General features: G+C 42.8%; 1 protein-coding gene across 2 annotated transcripts in view; it reads left to right on the forward strand.

Annotated features, from left to right (window-relative positions):
- The window catches only part of tnika (TRAF2 and NCK interacting kinase a), a 65,565-nt gene extending 49,996 nt beyond the window's left edge, over nucleotides 1-15,569 (forward strand). For both annotated transcript variants that reach the window (XM_073483148.1, XM_073483149.1), the window contains 17 exons: nucleotides 287-553; nucleotides 1,792-1,898; nucleotides 2,262-2,377; nucleotides 2,970-3,067; nucleotides 4,142-4,210; nucleotides 4,782-4,888; nucleotides 5,147-5,249; nucleotides 5,436-5,585; nucleotides 6,041-6,140; nucleotides 6,316-6,486; nucleotides 6,567-6,710; nucleotides 6,887-7,021; nucleotides 7,839-7,939; nucleotides 8,176-8,325; nucleotides 11,130-11,289; nucleotides 11,915-12,054; nucleotides 12,899-15,569. In XM_073483148.1, coding sequence (XP_073339249.1) covers nucleotides 287-553; nucleotides 1,792-1,898; nucleotides 2,262-2,377; nucleotides 2,970-3,067; nucleotides 4,142-4,210; nucleotides 4,782-4,888; nucleotides 5,147-5,249; nucleotides 5,436-5,585; nucleotides 6,041-6,140; nucleotides 6,316-6,486; nucleotides 6,567-6,710; nucleotides 6,887-7,021; nucleotides 7,839-7,939; nucleotides 8,176-8,325; nucleotides 11,130-11,289; nucleotides 11,915-12,054; nucleotides 12,899-12,982 — 2,202 coding nt within the window. In that variant the 3' untranslated portion in view covers nucleotides 12,983-15,569. The remainder of the gene's footprint in view (nucleotides 1-286; nucleotides 554-1,791; nucleotides 1,899-2,261; nucleotides 2,378-2,969; nucleotides 3,068-4,141; nucleotides 4,211-4,781; nucleotides 4,889-5,146; nucleotides 5,250-5,435; nucleotides 5,586-6,040; nucleotides 6,141-6,315; nucleotides 6,487-6,566; nucleotides 6,711-6,886; nucleotides 7,022-7,838; nucleotides 7,940-8,175; nucleotides 8,326-11,129; nucleotides 11,290-11,914; nucleotides 12,055-12,898) is intronic.
- Nucleotides 15,570-15,774: the final 205 nt, after the last annotated feature.

Consider the following 15,774-nt stretch of genomic DNA (forward strand, 5'->3'; position numbering starts at 1 on the left):
GTGTGTGTGTGTGTGTGTGTGTGTGTGTGTGCACTTGTGTTGCGAAAGAAGGCATGTGAATGTTTTGTGTTTCCTAGTGAAGAGTATATCTATTCAAGTAATCACAAACCTCTTTGCTCCTTGTACCACAAACTCCTTTTAATGTTCATATCTGCATATAGATCAATCTCTTTTTCACATCTCTGTCTCCCATCTTTCCCTTTTCTACCTGTACGTTTTCTTCATCTCTCCCTCTCTCTGTCTGTCTCTCTCTCCCTTTGTCTTTCTCTCTCTGTCCCTCCTCCAGATGGCTCACCTGGTCCCAGTGAAGACCCACTCCAGCTCCATGTCTGGCTCTCAGTCTCTGCAGGACCAGACGGGTTCGGCTCTGAGTGAGGGCGTCAGCGCAGGCTCCCCAAGGCCTGAGATGCCCCGGCAGAACTCAGATCCCACTTCTGACACCCCTGGACCCCCGATGCGCATCGCAGGCAGAGAGGAACGGGATCGGGAACGGGAAAGAGACAGAGATCGGGACAGGACTGCCTGGCTGAGAGAAGAGGACATCCCACCTAAGGTCAGCGAATCACGATCGTGAGGGAAGAGGGGCACTAATGATGTGTTTGCTGTAGTGAATTTTATGTTAATTGTTAGTTTTCCGCTCCTTTTATAAACGTTGTTTAGTGTAGTGGATCTTAAAACATGCTCATTGCATCAAGATCATCAAGATAAACACAAACCTCATCATGCCGATCGTGTCTCAACCGTGCTTTGATCAGCTGAATCTTTCTCATTTTTTGCATCACAAAGTGGTTGATGTGGACAGTCCTGTCCTTTGTCAAGTGAGACAGCTGAACTGATGTTGAAACCAGAGTGCAACAATTGGCTGTTTCGCAAGGTTTAATCAGCTTTTGCAGAACTTGAAAAACATGAGCTGCCTGGCCTAAGCTGTTGACTTTGATACAAGAAAATGTAAAACATGATGTGAAACCTGTCGTTTGCTTTGTTTTAATGAGACTTGTTGGCATTGTTAGCCAGGACAGGTGCACCACTACAAGCCAGTCAACGTTACTCACAAGCAGGATTTACAGCACCACCGCCCACGCTATAATGTGCCAGACTTTTTATATAAGCTGTGACAGCAAGGCTTGTATTGTTGTCACCCTGTGAGTCTGTGTGTGTGTCATCGTGGTAAAATGTGGTCCTGGAGACACCCTACTACAGGGGTGGTTTTGAGCAGCCAGGTGTTTATATGTTTGTCTGCGGGCGGATTTTGTCACCGCGATTTTGACACCTGCTTTCCAGTTAAGTAATTGAGATCAGAATATCGGCTGATTTTCAAGGTGGATGTGGTCTGAGCAAGGGCACAGGAAGTAGGGGTTATAGGAAGTAGGACAGGGGGCTTCCCACTATACACCCCTGGCATACATTTGTTTCAAGTGGCGTTTCGCTGTAGCTCAGTGTCAATTATTCATGGCCACTTAAATACATCAGGTTCAGCTAGAGACAATCTCGCGCTGGCGTCACACACGTCTAAGTCTTTGTGTGTGGTGCAATGAACACAAGCCATGAGAGAAGTGAGTTTGGCAGGAGAACTGTACCTTGTTTAATATTGCACATTCCTCATATCAAATGTGTGAATATTTCAGCAAAATACACATACATAACTAGTTTTTTGGGTGTTTATTTTTTGTTTTTTTTCCCAGATACATCTTTATTTATGATGTTATATAAAAAACGTTTTTAAACGAGATTAAAAGACAAGCTATTCCAGCAATGCTGACCTTCTGTCTGTGTGTATTTTTGTGTGTCCAGGTCCCCCAGAGGACCACTTCCATCTCCCCAGCCTTGGTCAGGAAGAACTCCCCCAATGGAGGAGTGTGTCTGGGCCCTCGCACAGGTTCTCAGCTCATACGCGCCAGGTAAAGCTCCCAAATCAAAGCTTCCAGACACTTCTGATCACATTTATGCAGACTGGTTTGATATATACATATTTTCTTCCATCATTAATATTTATCTGGTGTAATTCTCTTGGGATTTTAAAATAGATGTCTTGCGTTTGTATCATATATCTTAAAACATGATTTAATGCCATTGCAAAAAGAGCTGCCGTATATACAAATCAGTGAAATTAATAATCAACACTGCAGGAGCTGCCTTAGATGATCTAAAGTATATAAAATCATCGCAGTTCTACGGTGCATACATCTGTTTTACATAATTATTTTTTTGTATTATTTTAAAGAATTAAGAAATGAGTGATGAACGTTTTCCTCCCATTTCAGTAACCCAGACCTGCGGCGCTCGGAGCTCTCTCTGGATGCCATGCTGCAAAGAACTTCCTCCAACTCGTCATCCTCCTCCTCCCCTTCATCTCAGGGAGGCTCGGCCGAGAGGAGAGGTACAAAGGCGCACACACATGCACGCACACTGAAACGAAAACTGACAAACGGACACGCTTGCATCCCAAACGATTAAAATCCGGTGCATGTGCTCGCTCTTGTAAAACATGCAAATGCGGACACGGAAAAGGCGCAAACGTCCACGTGCGCTCACAGGGATGCGGAGAGTTTCAGAGGCCATCAGCGGGACTTTGTCAGTCGCAGTTCTGCTCTGATCAACCTGTCTGATGTGCCCTGTTACCCTCAGCCTCCGGAGAGATAGAGGGGAGGAAATGAGAGAGGGTGATAGAAAGAGGCGTACGGGGATGTGTCAAACAACAGGCCAGGGGGATATCTAAGATATGCATGGATCTCCCCTTGACAAACACATGGCAGAGACAGGGAAAGGTTGAAGTGTGGTGGGATCAGTTTTCCTTCGTGTTTGTTGGACGTTATTAGCATTTTGCAACCGGGGTTGACAGTAAATATGGCAGAAATGTAAAACAGGACACAGATAATATCAAGATAGGGAACTAAAGGTATGAAATAGGTTGTAGGATGCTTATTTGTGTGTGTGGCTCAAAGGTGTAATTACTTCCATGTTCCGATCAGGTCAAACCAAGCAGGAAGGATCCCCTCCAGGAGCCAATCAGGAGGCAAAGCCCAAGCAGGAGGAGGGCCGTGAATCAGCCAGACCCAGCAGACCTGCTGTGAGTCACACAAGGCAGACACACACTCACATTCACTTTCGATCACAGAAATCTCCTCTGTGGGAATCTTCTACAGGCCTCTTCTCCTTTTTCCTGCTATTCATCTGGTTCTTCGTTTCTTTCTCTGCCTCCTTCTCTTTGTCCTTTCATTCTTCAGAGCTATAAGAAAGCCATAGATGAGGTTAGTGACACTCGAGTCCCCCCTTATTTTATCCCGGTTTTCCTTTGCCTCGATCTTCAGAGCCCCCTTTTTTTCCCCTCGCATGGTGGAGTTTCACAAGAAGATGACGTTTCTTTCTTTTCGCTTTCAAATATCAGGGTGTAATGGCGATGGCGGTGCATGTGTGCTTCTACACACATACCTGAGAGAATGTATGTGGACGCGTGCTTGTGCGTGTGTGTGCGCGCTTGCATGTGTCAAGTTTGTGTGTGTGTGTGCGTGTGTGTGTGTGTGTGAGCGTGAGTAACCTGAAGTGCCAAGCACCTGAACAGTCTCTGAAACTCTTTTCCTGTTTCTCTATTGTCACGATTACTGGTCAGGAGGAGCTGGTAAGCCCACCGTGTATGGCGGTCCCACCCCCGTCTGCATGATTTGGTCTGCTCCATCCGATGGGTTGAATGGGGAGGGGAGAACCACGGACCAGTTGGCATGGGGGTGGTTGGTAGAAGGGGTGCAGATTGTTGCTGCCCTCAAGTAGAACACCCAGCTTGATTATCTGTCCTCTCTCTTCTTCTCTGTCTTCACAACGTTAATAAATTGCTCGTGAGCTGTTAAAAGTGCTGATCTGTGATCACTTTTTATGTCACAAAGTGAACGTTATAACGTGGCTAAGCAGAAAAACGTGGTCTCAGATAAGCACTCTTGTCACAGGACACCTCTGTTTAGAAAGCCCGGATGTTTGTGTGACAACAAACCAGTTGTCCTCTTGTCACGATGCTGATGGTTCGTCCCACTCTTTGCCCCTCTATGCTCCCCTCTTCCTTGTATGTGATTTGGACTTTCACTCCTCAGGTTCTGAGACTGATGGTACAGAACTGACTTGACTTCTTTCTCTTCTTCTTTTTTCTCCATAGGACCTAAGTGCATTGGCCAAGGAGCTCAGAGAACTGAGGGTGGAGGAGGGCAGCAGACCTCCAGTTAAGGTACAAGGACTTTTACCAAAGTGGTGATGATGATGATGATGATGATGATGAGTAGAAAGATATATTTATTTTTATTGTAGTCTTTGTTAGAAGGTGAAAGGGTAAGATGACAGATGAAAAATAAAACAAACAAAAACACTTGTGGTCTGGTCATTTACAATAAAAATAAAATTACTGTACTTAGCTAATTCTTTACAATTTAAAGCAAATTTAGAAAAACAATATATTCAACTGTGAATTGCTGTATATCACTTTCTGTACTTTGCAGTCTACTTCCTTGCCTCTGTAGGCACATTACACTCTGTACTTTTTGTGTTACTGTTGTCTGATTATGATCAGCAGAATAGCATGAAACCAGCAACAGGAATATATTTTGAGTTTCCTGTGTGAATGCATTGTGATACAAACAAACCAAAGTGGTGAAAACATTGCTCTACAACACTACTAGCTGTCAAAAAACTCCACAGTGTAACCTTTAATTTAAATAATTCCACTGTAAAAAAATATTCAACATTGATTCTGACCAATTCCATTTCTTTTGTCTCTCTTTACTTCTTGCGTCCTTATAAAGGTGACAGACTACTCATCTTCTAGTGAAGATTCAGAGAGCAGCGATGAGGACGGGGAGACGGTGGGACACGATGGGACTGTTGCTGTTAGCGACATCCCCCGCATCATGTAAGTTGTCCCCTCTGCTTTTGTTTTGCCCCCTCTCTCTCTCTCTTGTTTTTTTTTTCAAGCTGGACTTGTCAGTTCTCATTTGTGTTGAGTTATGTATGTCTTTGGAATATGTGCCATGCCAGTAGCTTGTCAGTATAGTTTTGGGAGAATTGCTTTGTAAATAATCGGGTCTGTGTGTGTGTGTGTGTGTGTGTGTGTGTGTGTGTGTGTGTGTGTGTGTGTGTGTGTGTGTGTGTGTGTGTGTGTGTGTTGCAGGCCAGCAGTGCAGAGCAGTGGTGAATCGTATGGAGGGCTGACAGAGGACTCTCTGGGAGAAGCCTATAATAGCTCCAAGGACGGGACTCTCGTGATGAGAGAGGTGATGAATGCACGCACACACACACACACACACACACACCAGAGAAAATACTGTGTTTATATTTTACCATCACACTGGGCTCATTTTTGCTTCTCTATCACCACTTTATCCTCGCTTTCCTGTAAACTGCTAACGGTCCTTTTGTTTTTCAAACTCTCTTTTCCAATTTTTTTTTCTGTCTCTCAGGCGGAGGAGAGGAGGAGAGGCGGTCACACCGAGAGCAACGGGTTCGGGAATCACAGTAACCATGGTAACCTCCCTGACCTGGTGCAGCAGAGCAACTCCCCCTCAGCCACACCCACCACAGCCCTGCAGGAACTGAGTGACATGGCTGAGGTCAGGCACAAACACATCCCTGAATATGTGCTGCAAAAAAAAAAACACAGAGTTAAACAAATGTGATGGTATTAAAGGGGCTCTATGTAACAATTTACTTTGTATTAATCACTTTTTTATCGGCCATATGTGAGCGAATTGTAACGTGATGTGAAAAATCTCTCTCGGTTGTCTATACAAGCCTGTGGACGATTTGTTTGAGTTGTTTTATGCTGCTGGACTGTGGATTTCTTCATAAAGGACTCGGACGGTTTAAGAAATGGAGTCCGCTAACACAAACTAGCATCTGAAGTTCCACAGAGCCCCTTTAAAAAACGATAGATGAGTTAACAAAATGAGTATAAATGAATCCAGCACTGGTCAGATAAAAGGACTATTTTCACATAATTGCATAACAGTATATTTTTTGTTATGTTAAAAACAAAAATACTTACTCGCTGTTTTCTGTCCTGCAGTTCGGTGTGGGCGGGTCTAAAGCGTCCTTCACCCCATTTGTTGATCCTCGTGTCTATCAAACCTCCCCAGGTGAAACTGACGATGAGAACTCAGCGGCAGGTAAGCAAAGCATCGGAAAGATTTTTTTTGGTTATTTCTTGTGAATCATTCAATGACGTTTGTCATCAGCGAGACGGACAAATTTGCCATTCAGTTTTTCACCTGCAATGTCTTAGCAGCTCAAAATCAAAATAACTTTGTGTCTCCATCTTTATTCTCTTCTATGCTATCCCAGCCATGTTTGCTAATGAGCTGCTGAGGCAGGAGCAGGCCAGACTAAACGAAGCCAGGAAGATCTCCGTGGTCAACGTCAACCCGACCAACATCAGACCCCACAGCGACACACCAGAGATCCGCAAATACAAGAAACGCTTCAACTCTGAGATCCTGTGTGCAGCCCTCTGGGGTAAGAGGGGACGTTCATCAACTGTCCTGAACACCTTGATCCCTCTCTCTGTGTATCTGACTCTATATGTGTGTGTTTAGGTGTGAACCTGCTGGTGGGGACAGAGAATGGCCTTATGCTGCTCGACCGAAGTGGACAAGGAAAAGTCTACAACCTGATCACCAGGCGGCGCTTCCTGCAGATGGATGTGCTGGAGGGGCTCAATGTGCTGGTCACCATATCTGGTAGGTCGAACACAGCGGAGGAGGTTTCTAAAATATTTTGGGCTGGGAACTAGACGGATCAGCAAACTCATGTCTTATTTGCACAAATGGTCTGGTGATGCCTGGCTAGGATTTTATCGCTTCTTTCCAGTAAATTTGATCTCGTTTGTCTGCCTCCTTTGTCCCATCCCTCTCAGGGAAAAAGAATAAGTTGCGTGTCTACTACTTGTCCTGGCTGAGGAACAGAATATTACACAACGACCCGGAAGTAGAGAAGAAGCAGGGTTGGATTACAGTTGGAGAGCTGGAAGGCTGTGTGCATTATAAAGTTGGTAAGTAAGGATCTGCATGTGTGGTTCTGTGTGTGTGTATATATACTGAACGGCAATACATCTCATTAATGCATTGACGCTGACTTGTACAAACATGTAGATAATTTGAGGCGCCATCATCTAACACAGTTGGGTCAGTAAGGGAAAAAATAAGATCAACAGAGAAAACAAAACACTCCGTGATAAATCATCTGATCCACTTCCTTTATACGTATGTGGTTGTCGTTGCCGTTGCTTCAAACCATAATTAGAGACGTCTGATTTTTGTCTAATTTAATTGACTTTAGCCTGGCTCGTAGCTCTTAACTAGCTCTTCACATAAAACCCAAGGCCCCCACCTAGATGGCGCCTTCGAATGAGTAAATGAATTGCAATCACATGTGCAGAGGCTGATATTTAGGCCAGAGTGATCTGTGATGTTCTTTAAATAGAAACAAATGAAGTTCGATATGCAAGTTTTTGGCTCACTGGTTGTCTTACTAAATTTCAACAGGAAAGGAGCAGCCACACTTTTAACACAAAGTTGGAAGGAAGTTGCTGTAGAGCCCAAAACATGGACTTTTATTCTTTTCAGTTCTACTAAAGCAGAATTGTATTATACTAACTAATCTAATTCTTGCCCTTCATGTTTTTCTTCACATCAAATCCAAGAGATTTAGACCAGTAAGGGGAGTGGAGACAGGGTCAATAATTGGTCCTAATTTTGAGAAATAATAATGTTTTACCATTTAATAACTAAAATCTAATAAACATTGTGTACACTAGTCAGTTTTAATTCAGTTTGTTCTGAACACGAGTTTTTTTGTCATGTTTCCAGTGAAATATGAGAGGATCAAGTTTCTGGTGATTGCTCTGAAGAACTCTGTGGAAATCTATGCCTGGGCTCCCAAACCTTACCACAAGTTCATGGCCTTTAAGGTATGGAAGCACAAACGTGGACATACTTAACACATTGCGTGACAATAGGCCCAGCATCTTTTTCACGAACACTTCCATTGATCTGATTGATGATTTGATTGATTGTTTCCCTCTCTGCCTCTCACTATCCCCTCTCCTCCGCCATCACCCTCTATCCCCGAACATCTTTGCCTCTCTTTCCGCCTCCCTTATTTTCTCCTCCGTCCCCTGCGTCTGTTTCTCTCCATCTCTTTCAGTCATTCACTGAGCTGCAGCACCGTCCCCAGCTGGTTGACCTCACGGTGGAAGAAGGCCAGAGGTTAAAGGTCATCTATGGCTCCAGCGTGGGCTTCCATGTCATCGACGTGGACTCGGGCAACCCTTACGACATCTACATCCCCTCACATGTACGTGTAGTGCGATGCTTGTGCGCATCTGAGTGTTTCTTAATAAGGCTCTCTCACCTCTAATGAATTAGAATGAAGAGCGACGCACATGATGTAAGGTGGCGTGGGATAACAGTATTTTTCAGTCCTTCTCAGCCACTTCCTTGTGTATTACCTGCTGATCCATGTGTCAAGGTCACAAGGTCTCACGAGGATTAGCTTCTAGGAATATAATGACGCTTTCTTGACAAATTACCTCTTTGATTGATTTGCCGTCATGCAAGTAAAAGATTGATGGGTGCTTTACCTCATTCATCAAATACTTTTATAGTTTGCTAAATATGATGCATGGGGCTCGGACTTTCTATTTAAGTACACAGCGTATCGCTCAAAGTACTCTTATTACAGAACATTAAGAAGCAGTAGCCGGTTCCGGATCTTTTATAAAGTAAAAGAAGCAATAAAACAATGTACATATACTCTGTAACATGTTAAAGTTCTGCACGTGTTGTAACTGCAGCATGTGAATTCCCTCGGTTGAGATAAGACCTCATTGATCCACGCATGAAGTCTTATCTTAACCGGTAATAAGAGATCACAATGTATTGGCTGATTATATTTTAAATGATCAATCTGAATCTGCAAAGTAACTGATAGCTTTGGTTAATGAATAAACAACACGTCCTCACACCCTAAATGACTGAAAAGGACTACTAAAACAACATATGACATTGGAGGGTACCTGCAACAGGTGTACCGGACAATATTGTAGCGGACTTTCATCTTACCTTTGTTATCACATAGTTAACGTTTTGAAACAGTCACAGTTTGGATAGGTTTAGGCACAGAAACTACTTCTTGGTTGGTCAGGTTTCGGAAAAAAGATAATAGTTTGGGTCAAATTAAGAATGTTAACGTATCAGTAACGATAACATATAGTTATGTCACGTAAAATCACTTAATGTGACGTAAATTTATTACGTTACGTAAGTTTAAATAAGTCAACACTGACCCGAAAAGCCCTGTGTTTGACCCATCCATCAAGCCTAACCTCCTCAATATGCGGACTTTAACACTCGTATATGTATACTACGTCGCATGACTTCCTCCTTTGCTCCTGTAATAATTACTGCAGCCACTAGAGGCCACTGCCTAACAATAAACCTACACATACTGATTGCTGAGATGACATATACAGCCATTTTCCTGGTGAGTGCAGGCTGTAAATAAATGTAGTAGAATATAAACTCTATATTTGCTTCTTGCACTTTCCACCACTGGTTATAAATTCTAGTCTCTTAATTCTCTCATGGAAGCTAAGCAGACTATCAGTCATTGGCTGTTTGCGTGCTTGAATGCAAAGTCGTGTATTTGCGTGCTTGAATGCGGTTCAGTCGCAGTCACTTGCATGCAGATTAGTTTGTTCCGTGATGGCTTCACTAATCGCATGCTTTTACTTAAATGGAGTTCAAACACAGTTCAGCCAAACTCTTGATTTAGCGGTAATATTTTAGTGCATATAAACCACTGAATGCAGATGTGCGGACACGCAATTGTAGCCTGGGTTGAATTTTAAGACGCAAAGCAACGGAGCCGGCGCTTTACAGTGCGTGCACAACGAGACTGATCATTAACGAATATTCTTGACCTCTTGAGGTGATTTTCTTTTTTTTTAAATGTTTCTGCCTTTAATCGGTGCTTCCTGTCTCTCTCCTTCCCTGCCAACTTCTCTTCCAGTGTGCCAAACGCATGAAGGTGACATCCTGCCATCCACCCTTTAGACTAGATCAATAGACCTTTAGTTGAACCCCATAGTGGATGCACAGAAGTACTACATGTGTCTATGTGCAGTTCATTAGAGTAGAGATTAATGGACAATTTAGCTAGAGATTGGTTTGCATGAATAAATTCATCTTACCCACAGGAGACATCACAAGAATCTAAAAATATGTAACAGACGTTTGATCATGCTGGAGCCACAACAAAAAAATCTGCAGGATTAAAGCCTAATTCAACATCAAAATAAATAGTATTACATTCATTTAGACTGCAGTTTCTTTCAGCGCATTGCCTCCAGATCTTTATCACACACATGATAATATTCCAAAAACTGCACTTGACTATCGCCATCCAACAACACCACAGCGTGATGTACTCGGAGGTTACAGTGCTGCCGTTTTTTTATATCTGACATGATGCGTAATTTGCCTCCTTAATGTGGTCAGTCAATAAGCAGAAGTGTGGCAATAAGCTTGAGCCATTCTGCAGAGTTCTTGTGTAAATGCCTCCCATGGGTTAAGATGAGTTTTTTCATTGCCTCATTGCCACTCACTTTGCTGATATGATCCCTTGTTGTGCTCCTGAAGTGTACTTTTGAGTCGCGCCTCAGGAGAGCCCCGCTGGCACAAATAATGGGGTTGGTCTCTGGGCTACACTTTGGGTAAAGTGCACCGATTCTGGCTATGTCTGTGTGTGTTACTGTTCCCGACTCCTCTGGTGTTGTTTCTGTTAATTAAGGTCACAGGAAAAGTGCTTTAGTTCGTCAGCTCACTTATAAAACAGAACAAGGCTCCTCAGACAACGAGCCAAAGTCTGAACCTTTTGATGCACTGATGCTCCTGATATTTGGCAGCCTTATCAATGTCCACGATCTTGCTCTTTAGAGGATTACAGAATGCAGGCCCGGTCCCAAAAACATGCCAAAGAGCGAGCCAAATTCTGTTGCATTAAATGCTCATGATCTGTAATATTTTAATCTAATGTAGATTACGATTAAATTTGACAGCTTTAATTGAAGCCTCTGAAATGTTTGTGACCCGTGATAGATCCAGAGCCAGGTGACGCCCCATGCCATCGTGGTGCTCCCGAAGACCGATGGGATGGAGATGCTGCTGTGTTACGAGGACGAGGGCGTCTACGTGAACACCTACGGTCGAATCACCAAGGACGTGGTGCTACAGTGGGGAGAGATGCCTACCTCTGTTGGTGCGTGTCACCCACGATTGTATTTATGTGCGCTCGGTTGATTTAAATGGATTTTCTTTATCAACACTGGAGTCATTAAAACATCATAGAGAAACATTAATGAGTCACCAAAGTTGAAGTTAAGAGGTTTAAATAACTACACTGATATATGCAAGGACCCATTTCAGCGCCCATTCATGTGTGAGTTGCAGCGCAGATCAAAAGTCTTGTAAGTTCTCTGAGAACTGAGCTTATGGGGGTTCATTTAAGGTTTAATTGCATTCAGAAATCGGTTCATGATATCTGCCTTCAGAGAAAGGCTTCCAGAGCTCCTTCGCAGGAACAAGGAAGAAGAGGGAGGGGGGCGATTGTAAAAGTTTGAGAAAGATGGCAATGGATACAGATGGATCAACAGTGAACGTAAAAGGAAAAGTGAGAGTTTGGGGCACAGCTAGAAGATCCAAGGCAGGAATGTGTACAGTAATGTCTTGTATTTTACTGCCCTCGTGTGGCAGCCAGGGGTATTATGCGCTTAGAGCAATAAAATCTGGATTCTACATTGTGCGTTCTGGATACTCTGGGTTATGGGTTGTTTATATTTATTTCCATTGCCACTTATGCTTTTCTTGTGTTTTCTCTTTTCCAGCCTATATCCATTCAAATCAGATTATGGGCTGGGGTGAGAAAGCCATAGAGATCCGCTCTGTGGAGACAGGCCATCTGGATGGAGTCTTTATGCACAAAAGAGCCCAGAGACTTAAATTCCTCTGTGAGCGGAACGACAAGGTAAACATATTGGATTGCATGCCCTTTGATCCTTAGTCATCGTTAACTACTGAAATGTACAAAATATGTAGAAAAACATTCAACCTGCTCTGGTCTTGATATTTTGGTCTCCAGTACAGTGGTCCTGATTGCAGCACTGCTTCTGTAGACGAGAAGAGGCACTATGTAAGATATGGCTAGAATTTTAGTTTTAAACATATTTAGAAAATGAACTAACATTATCAACACAGTGTGCAGAAACAACAGTGTTGACGTCATTTCAAAGACGTCTTTGCGCTGTGTTGAAGAGACATCGACTGAAATTAGCGTGATAACCAGCTAGTCCCAGCCCGTCCTCTCTCCTAATACAACTTTACAGCAAGAGGCGACAGCCTGCTACTTATAATATAAGTAAACAAAATAAAGCCGCAGAATGTCAAGAAAGCAGATATTTGTACATACATTTTCCTTACTCAAAAGAAAAGTACAACCGACACCTTCCAAATTCAAGTTTCTCTCCTTTATGAAAGTAAGCCTAGCGGCTGATAGCAAGTAGCTCAGTTAGCTGTGGGTCACTTAGCCCCACAGCTAACTGAGCTACTTGCTATCAGCCGCTAGCCTGGACAGCTAAAGATAGCCACAGCAAATAGTAGCAAGTCCAGCATAGTGAGCAGCAGTATGCGGTTATGCTGCCCCCGATAGTTTTTGAGCTACCTTTGAATTCTGGCCATTTCTCACAAAAAACACCTTTAATTAGCCATAAATGATATCAGTATTATTTGTGATCTGCAGTAATTGATGATGAGATGATTGTGTTCAGGAATAAGAACTAAAAATGTTCATGTCTCTAATATTCTCCCTCCAGGTATTCTTTGCATCGGTGCGTTCGGGAGGTAGCAGCCAAGTCTTCTTCATGACCCTCAACAGAAACTCCATGATGAACTGGTGATGGCTCCTCCCACTGTCCGCTCTGCCTCACTCTCCCATCGGCCTGTCGGGCGATAACCCGCCTCGGCCCACGGCAGATCTCACAAACGAACCCGATTGACTGAGAAGCCACAAGTGAACTCTTGAAACACCCTGAGAGACTCAATTGGCATAGGAACAAAAAAAAGTTATTGTAGAGAAAAACAACAAAGACCTGTTCTAAATGAAGAGACATGTTACCCTAGATTATGTCGGGTCATGCAGAAGCCATCGTTATTCAACTGACTGGCAAACTGGTGCCACTGACTTCCCAAATATTCTGTCTTTTTCTGTCTTTGTCCGTAGCTCTTTTCCCTTTTTGTCCGTCTCTCGTCTCCACCAGTGCATTCAGGTGTACAAGTGTAGAGTGCACTTTACACCTGCCTCCTTCTATCCCTCCTTTTTACCTGCTCTGATCCCTCCCTCCTCCCTGCTAGATCTAGTCGTCACTTTACCAATCCTTTGACACCGGCGTCTTCCATTTTCCTCACTTCCTATCTGCCACGTGTGGTCTCATATCGAACTACTACACCTCAGAGGTCGGAGAAATAGATGAATGAGATTTAATATAAATTTAAATATATACTTCAGAATATGACAGCGCAGGGAGGGCAGCTGAGGGATGACAAATCCATTGTGGATGTCGGCGGTGAAAGCGGACAGTCTGATTGATTTTCTTTCTCCTTTGTCAGTCCTCCCCCTCCTCCTCCTTCACTTCCTCCTCCCGCCATCTTTTCGGGCTCTGAGTAAACCCAATTGTGATTTAATGTTCGATCGCATTTCTCTGATAAAGATGCGATGAGACTCTGCTGTCATCGGCGGGTTGTAACAGTATGCAACAATGATTTGTGTCCCTTTAAAATGAAATCACTGGTCCATTCTTCCCTCCTTTTTTCTCTCTTTCCTTCATCCTGTCATCTTTACACTCATCTGCCTGTTCTCACTCTTCCGTCTTTAAACTCTGAAGGTGCTGCATCAGATATACTGTAATATTAAATGAACAACGAGAGCGTCATTCTGTTCATTTCTGTTCTTTTCTTCTTCTTTTTTTCCTGTGGCTGAGTCAGTCAGTCTTTGAAGCTTGATGAAATGTACAGCACATCTGTGTCTCTGAAATCAGGAGTGTATGTAAGTGAGTGTGTAAGTGCGTGTGTGTGTGTGCGCGACATGAGTCCCATTCAAATCAATTTCGAATCAAAGTGGGATATCGAAAAATCAGTGTCCAGAAAAAGAGTCAAGTAATCCAGTCTCTGTGCGTGAACTTTTACCTTAATGCGATCGAAGCAACATTGAGTGTGTTTACATGCAGATTTATGATATTATCTTCTTAGTATGGAGTTTATGAGTTGGTGTATTTGAACACCAAGCATTTAAAAAATAGGCAATATTAGTGGTTACTTTGTTTTTTTTGGAGTATGCTTCTGTTTCCTTTAGCACAGTAGTGTTTTGGCTATTCATGAATACAGCCATGGTGCTGTAGATGCCATGAATACGCTTATCCTGAACACAACCTCGGCAGGATATGAGCTACTATCCCGAATACTGTGTGCATGTGAAAGCACTCACTGTTGAAAGCTGTGGTGTCCTTTTTTTTGAAAACCATGCTCCTCCTCCCCGATTGGTTCTTCTGATTTTGGCTCCCGCCTGTTTGTACAGTGCCTAGCATGATGTAAGCAAAACAAAAATGGAGGCCAAATGATTATCGCTCATGTTTATGATTCATAATTTTGTTGCCTATTTGGTTACTTTTCACTGTCTTCTTTTGTGTTATTATCTAACTTTAACACACTGAAAATGTTATTTGTCTCCTCTGATGGAGATGTGCGTTAACAAATTTAAGACTTGATTTATTCTTTGAAAGGAGTAACTAAATATGGTATGACAAAACTTTGCCATTTCTTTCTAAATATTTAGCACAGCTCAATCATTAATACATACTGTATTGAATTTATAACACTATTGAGGGTTCTTGCATACTCATCCATGTTGGAGAGCACTGTAATGCAGATTATTCTTTCTTTCCGGTGGATATACTGCAGGTTTGGCAGTATTTTAGCCTATGGTTAACAAATGGAAGAACAACGACAACAACAACTGTTTTGACTCATTCGAATCAAGTTTTTCTGTACAATTATTTCTGTCATATTTTTAAGGACTTTTTACACATCCACACTGTAGCTGTTCCTGTGCAGCTCTACGTTAGGTTCACTGATCTCTGTTAGGGGGAGCAGGCTAACATTTTAGCAATAAAGAGCCGAGCTGAAGAAACCACTGTCTTCCCTGTGTGTGTGCATGCATGCAACTGTGTGTCTGATTAATGAGCAAGTGTGAATGTGGGGCATTATTACTATGTTTGTCCACCATGGAACTCACTCTTCCCGTTGGAAAATGCTGATGGTCGTTACACTGAGGACTCTCCTTTCAAAGACGAAACCACTGTATTCTTGATTCTGTTTTATTTCTTGTTTTCTTTTATTTTGAAAGAGCATTACTAATGTCCTGTTTTGGGATTTATTTGTTTTGTAAAAGAGAAGCTGTAAGAGAGAAATAAATGAAACTAGAGCATTATGCTTCTGGAGTTGCATTGGTGTTTTTTTTTTGTGTGAGCATGTCTGTGAGAGAGCTTGTCTATTTTGCAAGTGTGCACATTAGTATCAGCTCGACCCTCAGACTTTGTCCACCCCTCCAGTATATTATTAACAGCAAGTATCTGTTTGTGTGTGTGTGTGTGTGTGAGAGAGAGAGAGAGAGAGAGAGAGAGAGAATAATGCCCAG

This window comes from Pagrus major, chromosome 16 (assembly GCF_040436345.1).
Source record: "Pagrus major chromosome 16, Pma_NU_1.0".
In the NCBI taxonomy this organism is placed as follows: Eukaryota; Metazoa; Chordata; class Actinopteri; order Spariformes; family Sparidae; genus Pagrus; species Pagrus major.